Raw genomic sequence first — 20,450 nt, 5'->3', positions numbered from 1 at the left:
GAGAACTGAGTCCCCTCTGCTTTCAGGTCGCCTTCTTCACTGATCCAGTCTTGGATCACACCGAACATCTTCACTGGTCACCTGCCAGCAACATCTTCTTTCAGGCTCCATAGACTACAACGAGGATTCCCGACGTCATTTGAACCCTATGCAGCCGCAGCCCCTGGGCTAGGTAACACGAGCATTTCGGTGCTCCAGCACAGGTTCACTATCCTAGTGTCCAGATCCTTTTTCGTTTTTAGTCTACCTAGTCGGATTCGTCCGGAAACAGTGACTTTAGAATTACTAGCATCCATAGACTTTGTCCCGCATCCCGCGTAAGAGTTCCCACTCTGCACCCGGGTTCCCTAGACCTCCTGCTCGTAATCTTAAGGTTCAGTAGTGTAGTCCTAGCGATCCTGAAGCCTCTGGATCTTGTTACTTACCTGCTAGTAGTTCGCATTCCACTTTTTGTGTATATGGTTTTTCGTGCCCCTCGGGCATTTGTGTAAATTGTGCAACTTAAAGTATTTTCGTAAAAGTTTTGTATTGTGCTTAGCTCCCTGACTCATAAAGAGTTCGGGGTAGAACTGTTATTAATAAATATCCTATATTTTTATAACAACTTGTGTGGTGTCCTTTCACTTGGTGTTCAAGGGGTATATGTGATGGTAAAACAGCTGGCTTAACACGCCCTCTAGAGTTTAGCCTGAAGACTGCTCGTGTCCATGCTACTAGGATAGCTGGTCTGAAAGGTTGACTTACAACCAATCATCAATAAGGGTTGTTTGGTATGATACAAAGTGATCACTAGAATAGTGAGCACTATATATCAGGCCAACTTCTCACACCAACCGCTGCACACCAATGTGAGAAGTTGGCCTGATATATGATGCTCACTAGTTCTAGTTATCACCTTGTATCTGTCCAAACAACCCTTATGGTGATTGGTTGTAAGTCAACCTTATAGACCAGCTATCCTAATGGTAGCATGGACAAAGCAGTCTTAGGCTAAACTCTTTTGGCATGTGAAGCTAGCTGTTTTACCACATATAACCCCTTGTATACCTGATGAAAGGACACCACACAGGTTGTTATAAAAATAAAAAGTATATTTATTAATAACAAACACCTCTGAACTCTTTGAGATCAGAGGGCTAAGCACATGACAATCTCTTACGAAAAATACGATAAGTTGCACAAAATTACAATGGTGCCCTAGGGGCACGGCAAACCATATACTAAGTAAATGGTATAAGGAAATCGATAGAAGGAATGGAGCTGTCCAGAGGCTGTAGGATCGCTGGGGCTACACTATCCTAACCTTAGGTAAGTAATAGGAGGCCCACGGGACCCGTGTGCAGAGTGTGAACTCACACACGAGATGCGGAACAAAGTCAATGGACAGTACTGTTTACGAAAAAGGTGAGTACGGACAGTCTTTACTATCTAGGACTAAAACAACAGGACATCTGGACTAGGAGAGTTAATCTAGCCTTGAGCACCAAAATGCTCTTGTTACCTCACCCACGGGCTGCGGGTGTATAGGTGTCAAAGTGTGTCGGGTTTCCGCCTCGAAGTCTATGGAGCCTTGAAGAAAGGTGCTGCAGGCGACCAGGAGGAAGATGTCCGGTGCGATCCACGGGTGGATCGAGGAAGAAGAGGACCTGAAAGCAGAGGGGACAGTGTTCAAAGTCACTAGCCAGTGACCGGTGTGGAACCAGGAGGGAACCAGATGCGGTCGTCGCGATCAGGTGAAGAGTGGACGCTTTTCTTTGCAGGCACGTGGACCAGGAGGTGTCTTCTACGACCAGGATGGAGGCACGAGCTGTCCCACGCAGGCTCTCGCTGTCGGCGGTGTCGGATCCGGATTTGGAGTCAACAGGCCTTGGCAAAGGCAACCCAAGCGGTGAGTGGAAACGGCGTCTGGAGTGGACCGGGAGGGTCCAGGGTGCTCCTCTTTTGGAAGGGACCAAGGGCCAGTCTGGAGCAACCAGACCAGCAGTGTAGATTTCTGGGATCGTCGTCTAGGAGGTCACTAGCCAGCCGGCAAGTGACCAGACAACGCGTCCAGCAGCAATCAAGCAAAAGGGCCCCCCGCAGATCTCGTGGATGCTGGAGGGCTGGTCTTTGGTGCAGGAGCTGCTCGGGGCTGGGGCGTCTCAATCCCCAAAGCACTTTCTCAAGGAGGCCTCAGAAGTCGTGCTTGAAGCGAAGTGCAGTCTCTTCAAGATGGCCGGTCCCACTGGTCTCGTCGCACCCACGGGTCTCAGCTGTGCTGCAGATGTGGGTAGAGGTCAGAGAGGTCTGGGGGTCCGGGTCTCGTCGGGCTCTGAAGTCTGGATCCGGCTGGAAGGACGACAAAGTGAACCGCTAGGACGCTTGATGGTGCCTGCAGTTGCAGGGTGGACACTCCTTGCCCACAAGGGAGATTCTTAAGTCTTCTGTGGAGCAGAACGTCGAAGTCCAGAGTTTCTTCTTGTAAAGTTGTCCGGATAAATCTAATTTGGAACGGGACCAGCTCCTACCTTTATTCTCCTAAAGGGGGCTGTACTGGTGACTAGGTCCCTCCCCTGGGTGGGACCAGGACGGGGGGTGGTTACACCCCCTATCCTTTGTCCGGTTTCGCGCCAGAACTGGGGCTGGAGTGCCCCAGCAACTGGTTTGAACCGGTGTATGCACAGGGCACCTTGGGTGCCCCAGGCATGTCTCATTCCTTTCAGGCCTCCCTACCTCAATACACAAAATCCTGTCTGGGGTGGTGCTTGCACCTCCCAAGTCAGGAAACCCTTTGTCCAGGCCTCCCTCGCTGGAAGGACTCCCAGCAGCAGGAGGTCAGACTTGTGTCTGTGGTGGCAGCATCCATTTTGTGATGCTGAGGCTCGAGTTAACTTTAACCGGGGTTCACAGTTACATACATGTCGTGTCCCTCTAGAAGGGTGGAATGCTACCCCCGTCGCCTGGATTGGCGAGGGGGTAGTATTCCAATTCGTATGACGCCTTACTCAACATGTTTTGATAATGTTTTGCCAGAGTTAGCATTCAACCGCGAGGATTATAATTCACTTAAGAGTATATGGTATAGTGTTATCATGGAACAGCTATGAGGACTTGGTTCCGCAAGCTGCAGACAGGCTCAGCTCATGCTAGAGCACCACCTCACATAATTCCAAACACTCTCCCTTCAGGATTGATAAGGCCTGCCATAGGAGTGACTGATAGGAATATATGTGTCCATTTTAGGGTTAGATATAGGTAACTATATCTACAGCAAAGGGTGATTACACCACCTTGCCCCAGCTGTCTTACCAGCCAGTTGTGTCTGTTTAGATGGCCAGCCAGGGTTGGCATAATACATGCTTCAGGCCCTGGGTACACCTATGCCCTGGGTACCTAAGGTACACTGTACCGGGACTGATAAGGTGGCCCAGTACCAATTGGTAAATGCACCTAAAGTACATGGATGTCAATTTAGAGAGAGAACAGCTAGGCTGTGGGTCTGATTAGCAGGTCCACAGCCAGGGAAAGTCGTAAACCAGTGAAGCAAAAAGCAAAAATCTGGGGTGACCATAGGATTGCAGACCCCACTCTCCTACAGGTTCTATCATGGCTCTGTGTATCTGGCGCGGAAAAGCTGTGTATCAGAACTGACGTCAGCGCGCCAGGGCGGCGTCTAAGTACTCCGGCGCCATCGATGCCGACGACGGACGCGGAGCCGCGGACGACGCCTGCCGGCGGTCAGGGTTATTGCTACGCAAAATTTTCCGGATCCAGTCTGACGCCTGGGGATATTCTAAGGTAAGGAATCTATCACTAACTAATGTCTTTTACAGATATATCATTACACAAGTAGTAACTTGTGCGTCCGGTCCCTTAGCCCTCCACAACAAACGGCACAAGCCGCGTCAGAACGGGGCGGGGACGGAGGTTACCACACTGTCTCTGCCCTAGCAGTCAATAAAGATGGGTAAGTTTATTTTAAAAGAGTAAAAAAGTGCAGATTCAGATGCTATCCAAACGAGCAAAATGAAAGTTTGAAAATACACACGAGTGTCGGAACAGAATAAAGTGATATTAAAAAACAGCAGAATATCAGCAAAATGTCTGTGGAGTAAGGTGATAGGTGGGACACCTACCGCTGGTGTTCTCGTGTCCGCTCCGGCATGCTGTTTAAATAGGAGTGAGTCGGGCGACCCGCGCACACATCAGCTGCTGCCAACCCAGAAGTTCTCAACAAGTACGTCCGGTCCCTTAGCCCTCCGCAACAAACTGCACAAGCCGCGGCGGAACAGGACGTGGACGGAGGTAACCACACTATGTCTCTGCCCTTAGAACTTCCTTGGCCAGTCTTCCAGGCAACACTAGGGGTCACAGGGATAAGCCAGGTGTCAAAGCTGCAACCCCCCAAATAACACTACTTTGGCGTGGACTCCTGCATTGTTTTTCATAATGTCCCACATTAGGTTCCACACACTGTCCCCTCCAATTTGCTATGTTTGATCTGTGTCTAAAAGAAAATGCAAGACAAAACTGACATTGTTTCAAAGGGGTGATGCCCATACGTGGCTCTGCACGATCGCATCTGGAGCAGTGCAAGATCATCCTGCTGAGTCGGGTAGCGCCACCTCTTGGTATGCTGGAGCAGTTGCTGTTGAACATTTTTGGCCAGTCTGACAACTTGGACTGTTTTGGGAATATTCTAAAGGTGAGGTATTTGAAGTTAGATAATGTATCCAGCAGAAGGAGCATTGCTAAAGGTAAATAACATGATTATCTTATAGCTCCTTAGATAGCCTCCACATTTCAATTTGCCATCTAAAGCTAAATCTTTTAATTGGCATTTCCATAGTCCAAAGTACAATAAAACATTAGTAGATTGTTCTAGTTCCGACCAAGAAGGCAGAATTTCAGGCTTGTAAATAAATGTCATTAATGTCAAAACCTTTGTAAATCTCCACAGAAACTTATTAAACATGTTCTTCTTTTCCTTTGGTCGTTAAATAAGCTTATAAAAGTGCAAATTAGAGAATCCACTGCACTGGCCAGAGCTGTGCCTTCTTCACAACCCAAGACACCAGTTGTTCATATGGCAAAACCATTTTCAAAGTTGACGTCCACTTGCGTTGAGGCCAAAGACCAAACTATAATGTTCCCTAAAACTCTTTCCGGAAGCACTTCAGGTAACACATGTCTTCTGTTTACTTAACTGTATTTATATCAGTTATTGCTGGGGAATATTTCTTGTTTTCTTTGAGATGCGGAGCCTTATTACAAAGTATTATTAACAGTCAAGCTTCTTTTCACAGACAAAATGTTCATTGATATATTGTTCTAACAATTCCCTTATTGTCCATGTTGTTGGATGCTTTAAGATATGGAAACCGTTTTATTCCATTAGCATTGTTTAGAGGCCGTTTGTTAGTGTCCTGGAGTCATTAACTACGTAGGGTTATCGTGTGTTTACTGTTTTATAGCAGTGGTGACCGAAACCACCAAAAGTCTTGTAGTTAAAGGCACTAACTCTGTAAATATGCAGAGACAAGGACTCTAGGGTTGCTGTAGGAGATTGATGTGTTTAGAAACTCACAGTTTAATACATTCTTACACTCACATTCAATATTCATCCAAAACAGTATTTTGAGCAATGAGTAGCGCTTTTAAGTAAGTAAAGAGAGCATTTAACATGTGATGTTCAGAACAAAACCTTGCCCAGGCAGGTAACTCCACTCCGCCAGTGGATTTCACAAAGTTTTGCCTACTCAGCGCTCCATGCCAAGGAATAGTTTAGGCAAAACTCCTACTCCGTGGTGGAGCAGAGTTAACCAGCCCATCCACCGTCCCTAATTATAATTTTTTTTAAAAGGCACTTACCTGCTGTGGCTGCCTCCTCCTCACCATGACTGCCCTCCTTCCTCGTTGCCTTACGTTATACGTCTTGCGCAAGCGGAGCAGAGTTCCACTGAGTTTTTTCCAACTCTGTAACTCCGCTTTGAGGCACTACGCCAGCTCTGCCTGGGGTTACTTACAGCCTCAATATTTGTATAGTCTTTATGTATCTGAAAGAGACACGTTAGTGATAGATTCCTTACCTTAGAATATCCCCAGGCGTCAGACTGGATCCGGAAATTTTTTGCGTAGCAATACCCCTGTGTGCCGGCAGGCGTCGTCCGCGGCTATTTCGTCTGTGTCGTTAGCACCGGAATGACATCGTCAGAGTACTTAGACGCCACCCTCACGCGCTGACGTCAGTTCTTCTTTTTTGCGCGCCAGCTAGCGCAGATCCGGAGAAGCTCTACCCCTTAGTCTTTTTTGACTAAACTTTTTGATCTTTTTGATCATTTCTCTACTCGAGTCTTCGACTCCGACGGTGCCGGTAGGGATGCCCGGGTTTAAACCCTGTTCTAAGTGCGACCAACTGATGTCGGTTACCAACCCCCATCGCCGGTGTCTGAAGTATCTGAAAGAGACACGTTAGTATTAGATTCCTTACCTTAGAATATCCCCAGGCGTCAGACTGGATCTGGGATTTTTGCGTAGCAGTACCCTTGCGCGTCGGTAGGCGTCGTCTGCGGCTCCGCGTCCGTCGTGGGCGCCGTGATGACGTCGTCGGAGTACTTAAACGCCGCCTCCGCGTGCTGAGGTCAGTTATTCTATTTTCCGCGCCAGCAAGCGCAGATCTGGAAAAAGCAGTAACCATAGTCAATTTTTGACTAACTTTTTGGATCTTTTGATCATTTTTCGAACTCTTCTCGACTCCGATCGGTGCCGTAGGGATGCCTGGCTTTAAACACTGCGAGGATTGCGACCGCACGATGTCGGTCACGGACCCTCACCACCTGTGTCGAACGTGTCTAAGCGTCGACCACGACGACAAGGCCTGCTCCGACTGCCGGGCCCTCTCTTCGAAAGCCAGGCGGGAGCGGTCCCGCAGGCGACTCGAACTCCGGCAGTCGGTCCCGCGCCGCGAGAGGTCTCGATCCCACGGGAGGTCGCGGGACAGGTTTCGGGCTCGGAGCCACCACAGCTCCGAGAGTAGGCCGCACTCCTCCGGGTCGAAGTCGTCGTCAGGTAAGAAGCACAAGAAGTCCAAGAGGCGTCATCGCTCTGCGGACTCCCCCCGACGCTCACGCGATGCGGCCGGGGGTTTGGGTGACACCACCCACGTGGCTCCGTCGGAGTCGCGGGCGCCGCGTACAGCTCCACACCCTCCGGTCCCTGGGCTAAACGCGACGCAGGAGGAGATCGAGTGCTTCCTCATGGCCATGAGGAAACTCTCTCCTCCGACGGGCTCCGCGGCGCCTTCGGGCCCAGCGGACCCGTCTGGGGCCCCTAGCGGGTCGGGGGTTTCGACCCCGACGCCGTCAGGTGCTTCGGCCCCGTCGCCGCCGACGCCTTCGGGCCCGGCGCCGCAGGTTCCCACTCTCCCGACGCCGCCGGCGCCTTCGGGCCCGGCGCCGCGGGGTCCAGTTGTCCCGGGCCGCCGGCGCCTTCGGGCCCGGCACCGCAGAACGCCGCTTGACCTTCTTCGGGGTCTGGATCGTGGCCGGTGGACCTTACGACCTCCCCGGCGTCGGACCATCAGGTGTCGCCTGCGGCGCCGTCCGCGATGCCCCCGATGCCCCCTTCATTCCTGTTCCGACGTCGGGACGGCCCCGATGGGCGCCGCTCCAGACGTCGTTTGGGGAGTTTCACTTCTATGAGCAGGCCCCATTAGTTGAGAACCCTGAGTTTAAGGAGATGGGTGATGAAGAGGATTGGGAGGGGTCTGAGGACCCTCTGACCAGAGAGTGTCAGTCTCATGAGGACTAGGCAGGAGACCTTGGGGAAGCCAGTGGCCTGGACACCTCTCCAGACACTGGTTTTGTCTCCCCTCCTACCGTGGCTTCGGAGGAGGGGGCAACCTACAGTGTGGTGTTTATGAGGGCTGCCAAGGCCTTGGGCCTTGAGCTCCCCGTCGCGGCCGTGAGGACTAATCTCCTCACTGAGGTCCTTACACCGCAGTCAAGCGCGGCCGAGCCTCTGCTGCCCTTTAATGAGGTTCGCCATCACCACCTCCACTGGCGCACCTTCACTTCGGACAGGTGGGTGCTGCAGATCGTCCGAAGGGGCTACTCCCTCCCCTTTGAGGCGACTCCTCCAACCATGCCACCGCAGAACCACCGTGTATCGGGGGATCATTTGCGACTTCTGCAGGAGGAAGTTACGGCCCTCTTGGCCAAGGGGGCCATCGAGCGCGTTCTTGTGCCCGAAGTAGGGTGTGGTTGCTACTCCCACTACTTTCTGGTACCCAAGAAGGGCAAAGGGGGCCTACGCCCTATCTTGGACCTAAGGAACGTCAACGGCTTCCTCCGGAAGGAGAAGTTCAAGATGCTGACACTGGCTTCAGGTCCTAGCTGCCCTGGACCCAGGAGACTGGATGGTAGCGTTGGACTTGCAGGACGCTTATTTCCACATCCCCGTCCTGCCGGCCCACCGGCGTTACCTGCGGTTCACGGTTGGCCACGAGCACTTTCAGTATACCGTGCTCCCCTTCGGCCTTACCAGCGCCCCACGGGTGTTCACAAAGGTGATGGCGGTGGTCGCAGCTCACCTGCGCAGGCTAGGGGTTTCAGTCTTCCCCTACCTCGACGAAGGCGGGCTCGCCCCAGACAGTCGTCAGCCACCTCCAGACTACGGCAGACCTCCTGCACCGGCTGGGGTTCTCCATCAATGTGCCGAAGTCACACCTGTGCCCCTCTCAGAAGCTCCTTTTCATCGGAGCGGTTCTCGACTCGGCGCGGTTTCGGGTTTATCCACCCGAACAGCGGGTCCGGGATATTCAGGCTCTGATTCCCATCTTTCAGCCGTTATCCCGGGTCTTGGTCAGGTTGACGCTGCGGCTTCTGGGGCTGATGGCCTCCTGCATCCTGCTGGTGCATCACGCCAGGTGGCGGATGCGGGCTCTGCAGTGGGACCTGAAGTTTCAGTGGGCCCAGCATCAGGGCAACCTATCCGACCACGTCCTGATCTCGGAGGGCACTGCGAGACAGCTGCAGTGGTGGCTCACGGACCGCGATTGGGTCAGTGGCAGATCCCTCTCCCTTCCCCAACCGGAGCATGTAGTTGTGACGGACGCGTCCCTCCAGGGCTGGGGAGGCCACATGGGAGAGGCGGAGATCAGAGGCCTCTGGTCTCCGGCGGAGACCCGACTCCACATCAACCTGTTGGAGTTACGGGCGATTCGTCTAGCACTGAAGGCATTCCTCCCCTCTGTCCGGGGGAGTGTAGTGCAGGTGTTCACGGACAACACCACCGCCATGTGGTACTGCAACAAACAGGGCGGGGTGGGGTCATGGACCCTTTGCCAGGAGGCTCTGCGCCTCTGGCAATGGCTGGAACGCCAGGGCGTGACCCTGGTGGCTCAACACCTGGCAGGTTTTCTGAACGCCAGGGCGGACAAGCTCAGCCGTCGGTGCATGATGGATCACGAATGGCGCCTGAACTCGGACTTGGCGCAAGGCCTCTTTGAGCAATGGGTAGAGCCTTGGTTAGATCTATTCGCCACCGAAGAGAACGCGCAATGTCATCAGTTCTGCGCGTTGGAATTTCCAAGGCGGCACTCGCTCGGAGAGGCTTTTCGTCGCGAGTGGAGTTGCGGTCTACTGTACGCCTTTCCGCCTATACCACTTCTGCCCAGAGTGCTGAAGAAGATCAAGCGCGACCGGGCCCAAGCCATCCTTGTGGCTCTGGACTGGGCTCGAAGGTACTGGTATCCAGAGCTACTCAGTATGTCAGTCGATCCCCCGGTTCGTCTGCCTCTTCAGGAGGACCTTCTGTCGCAGCAGCAGGGGGCGGTCCTCCACCCGAACCTGTCCAGTCTCCACCTCCATGCTTGGAGATTGAGCGGCGACAGTTGAGGCCATTTGACTTGCCTCCTGAAGTCTGTAACGTCATTCTGGCAGCCAGGCGTCCCTCCACAAAGTCGGTATACGCCTGCAGGTGGAACAGATTTGTGGCATGGTGCACAGCAAAGGCTGTGGATCCTCTTGCTGCCCCTCTTTCTGAGGTTCTTCTCTTCCTTCTTTCTCTTGCCCAGCAGGGCTCTGCTCTGGGCACTATCAAGGGCTACCTTTCTGCCCTTTCAGCCTTTCTAAGGCTGCCTGATCAACCTTCTTTGTTCAAGTCCTCTATTGTAAATAGATTTCTAAAGGGCATCACTCACACATTTCCTCCTGTTCCGTTTGTGATGCCTCAGTGGGACTTGAACCTGGTTCTTACGTTTCTGATGTGCGCTCCCTTTGAGCCACTTCACAACTGTCCTCTTCACCTTCTTACTTTGAAGACTGCTTTCCTGGTTGCCATCACCTCTGCCAGGAGAGTGAGTGAGCTCCAGGCCCTTTCTTGTACTCCACCTTTCCTTTCTGTCCATCCGGACAAAGTGGTGTTGCGTACCAAGCCATCTTTCCTGCCCAAGGTTGTCACGGCCTTCCACATCGGGCAGTCTATCACCTTGTGAGAAGTTGGCCTGATATATGATGCTCACTAGTTCTAGTGATCACCTTGTATTAGTCCAAACAACCCTTATGGTGATTGGTTGTAAGTCAACCTTATAGACCAGCTATCCTAATGGTAGCATGGACAAAGCAGTCTTAGGCTAAACTCTTTTGGCATGTGAAGCCAGCTGTTTTACCACAATATAACCCCTTGAATACCAAGTGAAAGGACACCACACAGGTTGTTATGAAAATAAACAGTATATTTATTAATAACAACACCTCTGAACTCTTTATGAGGTCAGAGGGCTAAACACATGACAGTCTCTTACGAAAAATACTACAAGTAGCACAAAATTACAATGGTGCCCTAGGGGCACGACAAACCATATACTAAGTAAGTGGAATGTGAAAGTCGATAATCGGAATAATGCTGTCCAGAGGCTGTAGGATCGATGGGACCCCGCTATACTAACTTCAGGTAAGTAATAGGAGGCCCACGGAACGCGAGTGCAGAGTGTGAACTCTCACGCGAAATGCGTAACAACGTCTATGGACAGTACAGTTCAAAGAAAAGGTGAGTACAGACAATCCTGACTAGGTAGGACTAAAACGACTGTGGAACTCGACACTAGGACAGTTAAACTACCCTTGAGCACCGAAATGCTCGTGTTACCTCAACCACGGGCCGCGGGTGCATAGGTGTCAAAGTGCGTCGGGTTCTCGCGTTGAAGTCTATGGAGCCTGAAAGAAAAGATGCTGCAGGCGACCAGGAGGAAGATGTCCGGTGCAATCCAAGGGTGGATTGTTGAAGAAGGAGACCTGAAAGCAGAGGGGACAGTGTTCACAGTCACTAGCCAGTGACTGGAGTGGAACCAGGAAGGAACCAGATGTCGACGACGCGATCTGAAAGAAACAGGTTAGTATTAGATTCCTTACCTTAGAATATCCCCAGGCGTCAGTCTGGATCCGGAAACTTTTGCGTAGCAGTACCCCTGCGCGTCGGTAGGCGTCGTCTGCAGGCGTCCCCTGCGGCTCCGCGTCGTCGGCGTCGTGCGCCGTGATGACGTCGCTGGAGTATATAGACGCCGCCTCCGCGCGCTGACGTCAGTTCTTCTTTTTTCCGCGCCAGTTAGCGCAGATCCGAAGAGCAGTACTCCGGTCTTTTGACCAAGTGTTTGTAAACCTAATTCTTTCTACGGTGCCGGTAGGATGCCTGGGTTTAAGAGCTGCGACGAGTGCGACCGCATGATGTCGGTCACCGACCACCATCGACTCTGCCTCCGGTGTCTGGGCGCGGACCACGACGTGGAGTCCTGCGTCGACTGTCGGGCCTTGACTGGAAAAGCTAGGCGGGAGCGGTCCCGCAAGCTTCTCGAGCTCCGGGTGTCGGCCCCGCGTCGAGAGCGGTCCCGGTCCGGTCGGAGGTCGAGGGAGCGGTCGAGGGAACGTTCGCGGAGCCGCCATGGGCGCTCCGGGAGTCGCCACCATTCCTCCGGCTCGTCAGGTAAGCACAAGAAGTCGGGGCGTCGCCATCGCACCCCCGACTCCCCCCGACGCCCGCGTGATGCGGCCGGGGGCTCGGGTGGCCCCAGCCCCGCGTGGGTCGCCGACGCCGTCTACCCCATACCCGTCGGTCCCTGGGGAAGGCGCGTCGCGTGAGGAGATCGAGGCCTTCCTCATTGCTATGAGGGCGAGGTCTCCTCCGGCGGGGCCTTCGGCGCCTGCGGGCCCGTCGGTCCCGTCTGGGGGCCCGAGCGGTTCGGGTGCTCCTGCCCCGGCGCCGCCGGTGGCTCCGGCCCCGGCGCCGCTGGTTCCCTCTGGTTCGTCGCCGGCTGGTCTTCCGGCCTCTCCGGCGTCGGTTCCTGTGGGCCAACCCGTGGTACCGCCCCCGCGTGGTGCAGCGACTCCGCCGTCGGCTCCGGTCGGCGTCGGGTCACCGGCGCCGCGCGGCGCCACCCCCCTTTCCTCCCCGACTCCGGACGCGGAGTCGGACCGGCGTCGGCCGACGCCGGATCCGACGCCGATGGGGCCCGTTGACCCCGATGTCTATATCGTCGACCCAGAATATGGGTATGATGAAGATGAGTATGGAGAGGGTTGGGAGGGGTCTGAGGACCCTCTATCCCGTGCCTGCCAGTATGATGTGGACTGGGTAGGTGATCTGGGTGATGCCAGTGGCCTGGACGAGTCGCCCAACCCTGGGTTTGTCTCTCCGTCCCCTGTGGCGTCTGAGGCAGGTGCTGCCTATTCGGTGGTCCTGATGAGGGCTGCCAAGGCCTTGCACCTTGTGCTCCCCGTCGCGAAGGTCAAACCGAACATTCTGACCGAAGTGTTTAAACCGCAGTCATGCCCCCAGGAGCCTCTGCTGCCGTTTAATGAGGCCCTGTCGGATGTCCTTTTGGGCACCTGGTCCAGGCCCGCTTCTGGTGCGCCGGTTGACCGGAATGTCGCAAGGCGTCACCGTCCATGCTCGGACGACCCTGCCTTTTTGTCCACCCATCCCTCCCCGGAGAGTCTGGTGATCCAGGCCTCCACTTCGCAGTCCGCATTTCCGTCGGCTCCGCCCGATAGGGAATCAAAGCGGTATGACCAATTTGGTAAAAAGGTCTTTTCCTCTTTGAGCGCTGGGCTGCGGTCTTGTAATACCGCGTGCCTCTTGGGCCGCTACACCCACTCCCTGTGGGATACGGTCGAGGAGTGTCTGCCGCAATGTCCCCAGGAGGTGCGGGACAAGCTCACCCGGGCCTTAGTTGAAGGCCGGGATGCGGCGCGGTACTCGATCCGTTGTGGTCTCGACACGACCGACTCGCTGGGACGGGCGATGTCCACAACGGTGGCGATTCGTCGCCATGCTTGGCTGAGATCTGCCAACTTCTCGCCAGACGTCCAAAATTCACTCATGGACATGCCATTTGATGGCAGTCGCCTGTTTGGTGACAAAGCGGACCACGCGCTGGAGCGCTTCAAGGACTCCAGGGTCACGGCCAAGTCCTTGGGTCTTTCGACCCAGCGCCAGCAGACGGGTTCGTTTCGGCCCTTTCGTGGCCAAGGGAGGGGAGGTCCCACACGTGCTGCCAGCCACGCGACGCAGAACGCTCCCCAGCGCGGTGGCGGCCGTGGTTTCCGCCGTGGTGGCGGTAGAGGCCAGCGGCGTGGTCAGTCCACGCCTCCCTCCGCTGCTGCATCCAAGCCTTCCTAGTCCGAGCTTTCGGGCTCACGTGACGCCAGTGGGTGGCAGGGTTCGCCATCACCACTCCCGCTGGCGCGCGATAACATCGGACAGGTGGGTGCTGCAGCTTGTCCGAAGGGGCTATGCCCTCCCCTTCGAGTCCACTCCTCCAGCCATGCCACCGCAGAACCACCGTGTGTCGGGGGACCACTTGACACTTCTGCAGGAGGAAGTTACGGCCCTCTTGGCCAAGGGGGCCATCGAGCGCGTTCCTGGGCCAGAAGTAGGGTGTGGTTGCTACTCCCACTACTTTCTGGTACCCAAGAAGGACAAGGGAGGCCTGCGTCCTATCTTGGATCTACGGAACGTCAACGGCTTCCTCCGGAAGGAGAAGTTCAAGATGTTGACTTTGGCTCAGGTCTTGGCTGCTCTAGACCCACAAGACTGGATGGTAGCGTTGGACTTGCAGGATGCGTATTTTCACATCCCCGTCCTGCCGGCCCACCGGCGTTACCTGCGGTTCACGGTAGGCCGCGAGCACTTTCAGTTTATCGTGCTCCCATTCGGCCTTACCAGCGCCCCACGGGTGTTCACGAAAGTGATGGCGGTGGTCGCAGCTCATCTGCGCCGGTTAGGGGTTTCGGTCTTCCCCTACCTCGACGACTGGCTGTTGAAGGCGGGCTCGCCCCAGACAGTCGTCCACCACCTTCAGATGACGGCAGACCTCCTGCACGAGCTGGGGTTTTCCATCAATGTGCCGAAATCACACCTGTGTCCCTCTCAAAAGCTCCTTTTCATCGGAGCGGTTCTCGACTCGGCGCAGTTTCGGGTTTATCCTCCGGAACGGCGGGTCCGGGATATTCAGGCTCTGATTCCCATCTTTCAGCCGTTATCCCGGGTTTCGGTCAGGTTGACGCTGCGGCTTCTGGGGCTGATGGCCTCCTGCATCCTTCTGGTGCATCACGCCAGATGGCGGATGCGGGCTCTGCAGTGGGACCTGAAGTTTCAGTGGGCCCAGCATCAGGGCAACCTATCCGACCATGTCCTGATCTCGGAGGGCACTGCGAGACAGTTGCAGTGGTGGCTTACGGACCGCGATTGGGTCAGGGGCAGATCCCTCTCCCTTCCCCAACCGGAGCACGTGGTTGTGACGGACGCGTCCCTCCAAGGCTGGGGTGGCCACTTGGGAGAGGCGGAGATCAGAGGCCTCTGGTCTCCGGCGGAGTCCCGGCTCCATATCAACATGTTGGAGCTGCGGGCGATTCGCCTAGCACTGAAGGCATTCCTCCCCTTTGTCAACGGGAGTGTAGTGCAGGTGTTCACGGACAACACCACCGCCATGTGGTACTGCAACAAACAGGGCGGTGTGGGGTCGTGGACCCTTTGCCAGGAGGCTCTGCGCCTCTGGCAATGGCTGGAACGTCAGGGCGTGACTCTGACGGTTCAACACCTGGCAGGTTCTCTGAACGCCAGGGCGGACGAACTCAGCCGTCGGTGCTCGGTGGATCACGAATGGCGTCTGAACTCGGATGTGGCGAGAGGCCTCTTTCAGCAATGGGGAGAGCCTTGGTTAGATCTATTCGCCACAGAAGAGAACGCGCAATGTCATCAGTTCTGCGCGTTGGAGTTTCCAAGACGGCACTCGCTCGGCGACGCCTTTCGGCGCGAGTGGAGTTGCGGTCTGTTGTACGCCTTTCCGCCTATACCACTTCTGCCCAGAGTGCTGAAGAAGATCAGGCGCGACCGGGCCCAAGTTATCCTTGTGGCTCCGGACTGGGCTCGAAGGTACTGGTATCCCGAGCTACTCAGCATGACAGTCGGTCCCTCGATCCGCCTGCCCCTTCAGGAGGACCTTCTGTCGCAGCAGCAGGGGACGGTCCTCCACCCGAACCTGTCCAGTCTCCACCTCCATGCGTGGAGATTGAGCGGCGACAGTTGAGGCCATTTGACTTGCCTCCTGAAGTCTGTGATGTCATTCTGGCAGCCAGGCGTCCCTCCACAAAGTCGGTATACGCCTGCCGGTGGAACAGATTTGTGGCATGGTGCACAGCAAAGGCTGTGGATCCCCTTTCTGCCCCTCTGTCTGAGGTTCTCCTCTTCCTCCTTTCCCTTGCCCAGCAGGGCTCTGCTCTGGGCACTATCAAGGGCTATCTTTCTGCCCTTTCCGCCTTTTTGAGGCTACCTGATCAGCCATCTTTGTTCAAGTCCCCTATTGTGTTAAGATTCTTGAAGGGCATCACGCACATGTATCCTCCAACTCCGTTCGTGATGCCTCAGTGGGACTTGAACCTGGTTTTGACTTTCCTGATGTGCGCTCCCTTTGAGCCCCTTCATTCCTGTCCTCTCCGTCTTCTCACCTTAAAGACGGCCTTCCTGGTAGCCATCACCTCTGCCAGGAGAGTGAGTGAGCTCCAGGCTCTTTCTATTCAACCTCCTTTCTTGTCTGTTCATCCTGATAAGGTGGTTCTTCGGACTAGACCTTCTTTCCTGCCCAAGGTAGTCTCTGCTTTTCACATTGGGCAGTCCATCACCTTGCCCTCCTTCTTCCCGCCTCCGCATCCTTCAAAGGATGAAGAGCGGCTCCATCGTCTGGACCCAAAACGTGCGCTTTCATTCTATATGGATCGCACACGCCAGTTCCGGGTGGATGACCAACTGTTTGTTGGCTACGTGGGTGAGAAGAAGGGAAGGGCGGTACAGAAACGGACCATCTCTCGGTGGGTCGTCCTGTGCATCAAAGCATGCTACTCTTTGGCTCGGAAGGAGCCTCCTGTTGGGCTGAGGGCCCATTCCACTCGGGCCACGGCGGCTACTACTGCCCTGGGCCGGGGAGTCCCTTTGCAGGACATTTGCCAGGCGGCCACGTGGGCCTCGCTGCACACCTTTGCGAGGCACTACTACCTGGACAGTCAAGTCCGGAGGGATGGCTTCTTTGGCCGTTCGGTCCTCCAGGACTTTCTGGTGTAGGTTGTATTGGTTCGCAGACCCACCACCGGGGTTGGTATTGCTGGGGTATCTATTCTAAGGTAAGGAATCTAATACTAACCTGTTTCTTTCAGATGAACAAGTTACTTACCTTCGGTAACGATATATCTGTAAGAAACAGTAGTTAGTATTAGAATTCTTACCGCCCCACCCATCCTCCCCGTTCTGCGAACTGATACCTAGGGTTAAGGACATCCCTTTCAGGGCCCTAGTTTTCAAATGGCACCAGTGTTGGTTCTCACATGGCTCTGCGTGTTCTGGCGCGGAAAAGCTGTGTGCAAAGAACTGACGTCAGCGCGCGGAGGCGGCGTCTATATACTCCAGCGACGTCATCACGGCGCACGACGCCGACGACGCAGAGCCGCAGGGGACGCCTGCAGACGACGCCTACCGAAGCGCAGGGGTACTGCTACGCAAAAGTTTCCGGATCCAGACTGACGCCTGGGGATATTCTAAGGTAAGGAATCTAATACTAACTACTGTTTCTTACAGATATATCGTTACCGAAGGTAAGTAACTTGTTCATCAGGTGAAGAGTGGACGCTTGACTCTGCAGCCACGTGGACCAGGAGGTGTCTTCGACGACCGGTATGGAGGCACGAGCTGTCCCACGCAGGCTCTCGCTGTCGGCGGTGTTGGATCCGGGATTGGAGGCAACAGGCCTTGGCAAAGGCAACCCACGCAGTGAGTGGAGAAAGCGTCTGGTGCGGACTAGGAGAGTCAGGGGTGCCCCTCTTTTGGAAGGGAGCAAGGGCCAATCTGGAGCAACCAGACAAGCAGTGAAGATTCACAGGTTCGTCGTCTAGGAGGCCACTAGCCAGCCGGCAAGTGACCAGACAACGCGTCGACCAGCAAACAAGCAGAAGGGCCCCGCGCAGATCTCGTGGATGCTGAAGGGCTGATCTTCGGTGCAGGGGCTGCTCGGGGTTGGGGCTTCTCAGTCCCCAAAGCACCTAGTCGAGTTTACCTCGGGAGTCGTGCTGGAAGCGAAGTGCAGGTTCGTTCAAGATGGCCGGTCCCACGTGTCTCGTCGCACCCACGGGTCTCAGCTTTGCTGCAGATGTGAGTTGAGGTCGGAGAGGTCTGGGAATCCGGGTCTCGTCGGGCTCTGAAGTCTGGATCCTCGAGGGAAGACGACAAAGTGAAGCCGCTGGACGCTTGATGGTGCCTGCAGTTGCTAGACTCTGTTCGCGTTTTACCGACCTACGATTGATTCAGTGTGCCGCTTTACTCGCACTGCGGTGAGTTTCATCTAAGTTTCATTTGGTCCCTGTTTATCGAATGAGAGTATGTCTCTGTACGTTCTTGGACTTATTTACATCTTACTTTCCTTCGTGATTCTGTTTTTGATACAGATACGACGGAGTTAATTTAATATGCCCTCGATGTGATTTGGTCAAGTCACTTCTTCTAAAGGTACGACTTCTCCTTGCTATCTGCATAAATGTTAGAGTGATTGTTGGTTTCTGTTTTGTATAGTCATTTATCTTAGTCAATAGATATATTTATATACTCTTATATATCTGTCACATTCTCAACAGAACAAGAGTATTTTCCATTGGTTTTCAGTGAGTATTTTTTTGATTATATATGATTATCACTTTGATATTTTGGTGGTGGGTGCATGTCGTTTTGGGACATGGCCACTCTGTAATTACTGTAAATAGGATATTTTAGTCCTTGGACACATTTGTTGACACTTCTTATTTATTTATTAGTTCACCTACTGTTTTGGTGTGGGCAGACGGTCTAGACTTTATTCTCAAGAGTTTGTATATACATAGTTGTGATTGCATCTATATTACTTCACTATAGGTCCATGGTGCAACCTATGTCCTGATGATGGTCTCGTTATACCATAGTGCTTGAGACCGAAACGTCGACGCAACGACACTTCTTTGTAAATAATATCAACATTGATTGATTAGGAATCTTGCATATAGTTTGTACAAAATTACTGTATATATATGGAAGATATGTAAATACTGTCCATATCTATTACAAAAGTGTCTTTTGGTACTGTTTATAGTTTGAACAAATGAAGAAACATTGTACCATTTTGTTGCCGAATATGGTTGGATTTATGATTTAAAAGAAAAATGTTGGAATAAAAAAACAAATGATTTACTATTTGTATTTCTCTCTTGATGAATCGAAATTTATGTTCACATTTGTGACAATCCTTCAACTGTGAAGCATCAACATAAATAGTTTGCCTTAGGAACATTGGTTTTTTTGGAATTGCAGTTGCAGGGTGGACACTCCTTGTCCACAAGTTAGATTCTTCAGTCTTCTGTGGAGCAGAACGTCGAAGGCCAGAGTTTCTTCTTGTTGAATAGTTCAGGATAATCTAATTTGGAATGGGACCAGCTCCTACCTTTATTCTCCTAAAGGGGGCTGCACTACTGACTAGGTCCCTCCCAAGGGTGGGACCAGGAAGGGGGGTGGCTACACCCCCTATCCTTTGTCCGGTTTCCCGCCAGAGCTGGGGCAGGGATGCCCCAGCAACTGGTTTGAACCGGTGTATGCACAGGGCACCTTGTGTGCCCCAGGCATGTCTCATTCCTTTCAGGCCTATCCTCCCCAATACACAAAATCCTGTCTGGGGTGGTGCTAGCACCTCCCAAGGCAGGAAACCCTTTGTCCAGGCCATCCTCGCTGGAAGGACTCCAAGCAGCAGGAGGTCAGACTTGTGTCTGTGGTGGCAGCATCCATTTTGTGATGCTGAGGCTCGAGTTAACTTTAACCGGGGTTCACAGTTACATACATGTCGTGCCCCTCTAGAAGGGTGGAATGCTACCCCCGTCGCCAGAATTGGCGAGGGGGTAGTATTCCAAATCGTATGACACCTTACTCGACATGTTTTGATAATGTTATACCAGAGTTAGCATTTAACCGCGAGGTAGATAATGCGCTTAAGAGTATATGGTATAGCGTTATCATGGAACAGCTATTAGGACTTGGTTCCGCAAGCTGCAAACGGGCTCAGCTCATGCCAGAGCACCATCTCACATAATTCCAAGCACTCTGCCTTCAGGATTGATAAGGCCTTCCATAGGAGTGACTGATAGGAATATATGTGTCCATTTTAGGGTTAGATATAGGTATACTATATCTATAGCAAAGGGTGATTACACCACCTTGCCCCAGCTGTCGTGCAGCCAGTTGTGTTAGTTTTCGATGGCCAGCAGGGGTGACATAATACATGCTTCAGCCCCTGGTAGGCCCTGGGTACACCTATGCCCTGGGTACAGGGACTGATAAGGTGGCCCAGTACCAATTGGTAAATGCACCTAAGTACATTGTTGTCAATTTAGAGAGAGAAAAGCTAGGCTGTGGGTCTGATTAGCAGGCCCACAGCCAGGGAAAGTCGTAAACCAGTGAAGCAAAAAACAAAAATCTGGGGTGACCATAGGATTGTAGACCCCACTCTCCTACAGGCTCGCTTCAGGCAGTCGTCACCCACCCTCAGACTACGACTGACCTCCTGCACTTGCTGGGGTTTTCCATCAATGTGCCGAAGTCGCACCTGAGTCCCTCTCAGAAACTCACCTTTATCGGAGCGGTTCTGGATTCGACGCAGTTTCGGGTTTATCCTCCCGAGCATCGAGTCCGGGATATTCAGGCTATGATTCCCATCTTTCAGCCTCTATCCCAGGTTTCAGTCAAGATGACCCTCCGGCTCCTGGGCCTGATGGCCTCCTGCATCTTGCTTGTGCAACATGCCACATGGCATATGCGGGCTCTGCAGTGGGACCTGAAGTTCCAGTGGGCACAGCATCAGGGCAACCTGTCAGATCACGTCCAGATCTCGGAGGACACTGAGCGACAATTGCAGTGGT

At 53.6% G+C, this 20,450-nt stretch overlaps 1 protein-coding gene across 2 annotated transcripts in view; it reads left to right on the top strand.

Annotated features, from left to right (window-relative positions):
• CEP192 (centrosomal protein 192) overlaps nucleotides 1-20,450 on the top strand; it is a 2,224,848-nt gene that overhangs the window by 1,730,707 nt on the left and 473,691 nt on the right. For both annotated transcript variants that reach the window (XM_078687485.1, XM_078687486.1), the window contains exon 39: nucleotides 4,985-5,159. In XM_078687485.1, coding sequence (XP_078543611.1) covers nucleotides 4,985-5,159 — 175 coding nt within the window. The remainder of the gene's footprint in view (nucleotides 1-4,984; nucleotides 5,160-20,450) is intronic.

The sequence above is a fragment of the Lissotriton helveticus genome, chromosome 4_1, assembly GCF_964261635.1.
Source record: "Lissotriton helveticus chromosome 4_1, aLisHel1.1, whole genome shotgun sequence".
Taxonomy (NCBI): Eukaryota; Metazoa; Chordata; class Amphibia; order Caudata; family Salamandridae; genus Lissotriton; species Lissotriton helveticus.
This window is presented reverse-complemented; position numbering and strand designations above follow the sequence as displayed.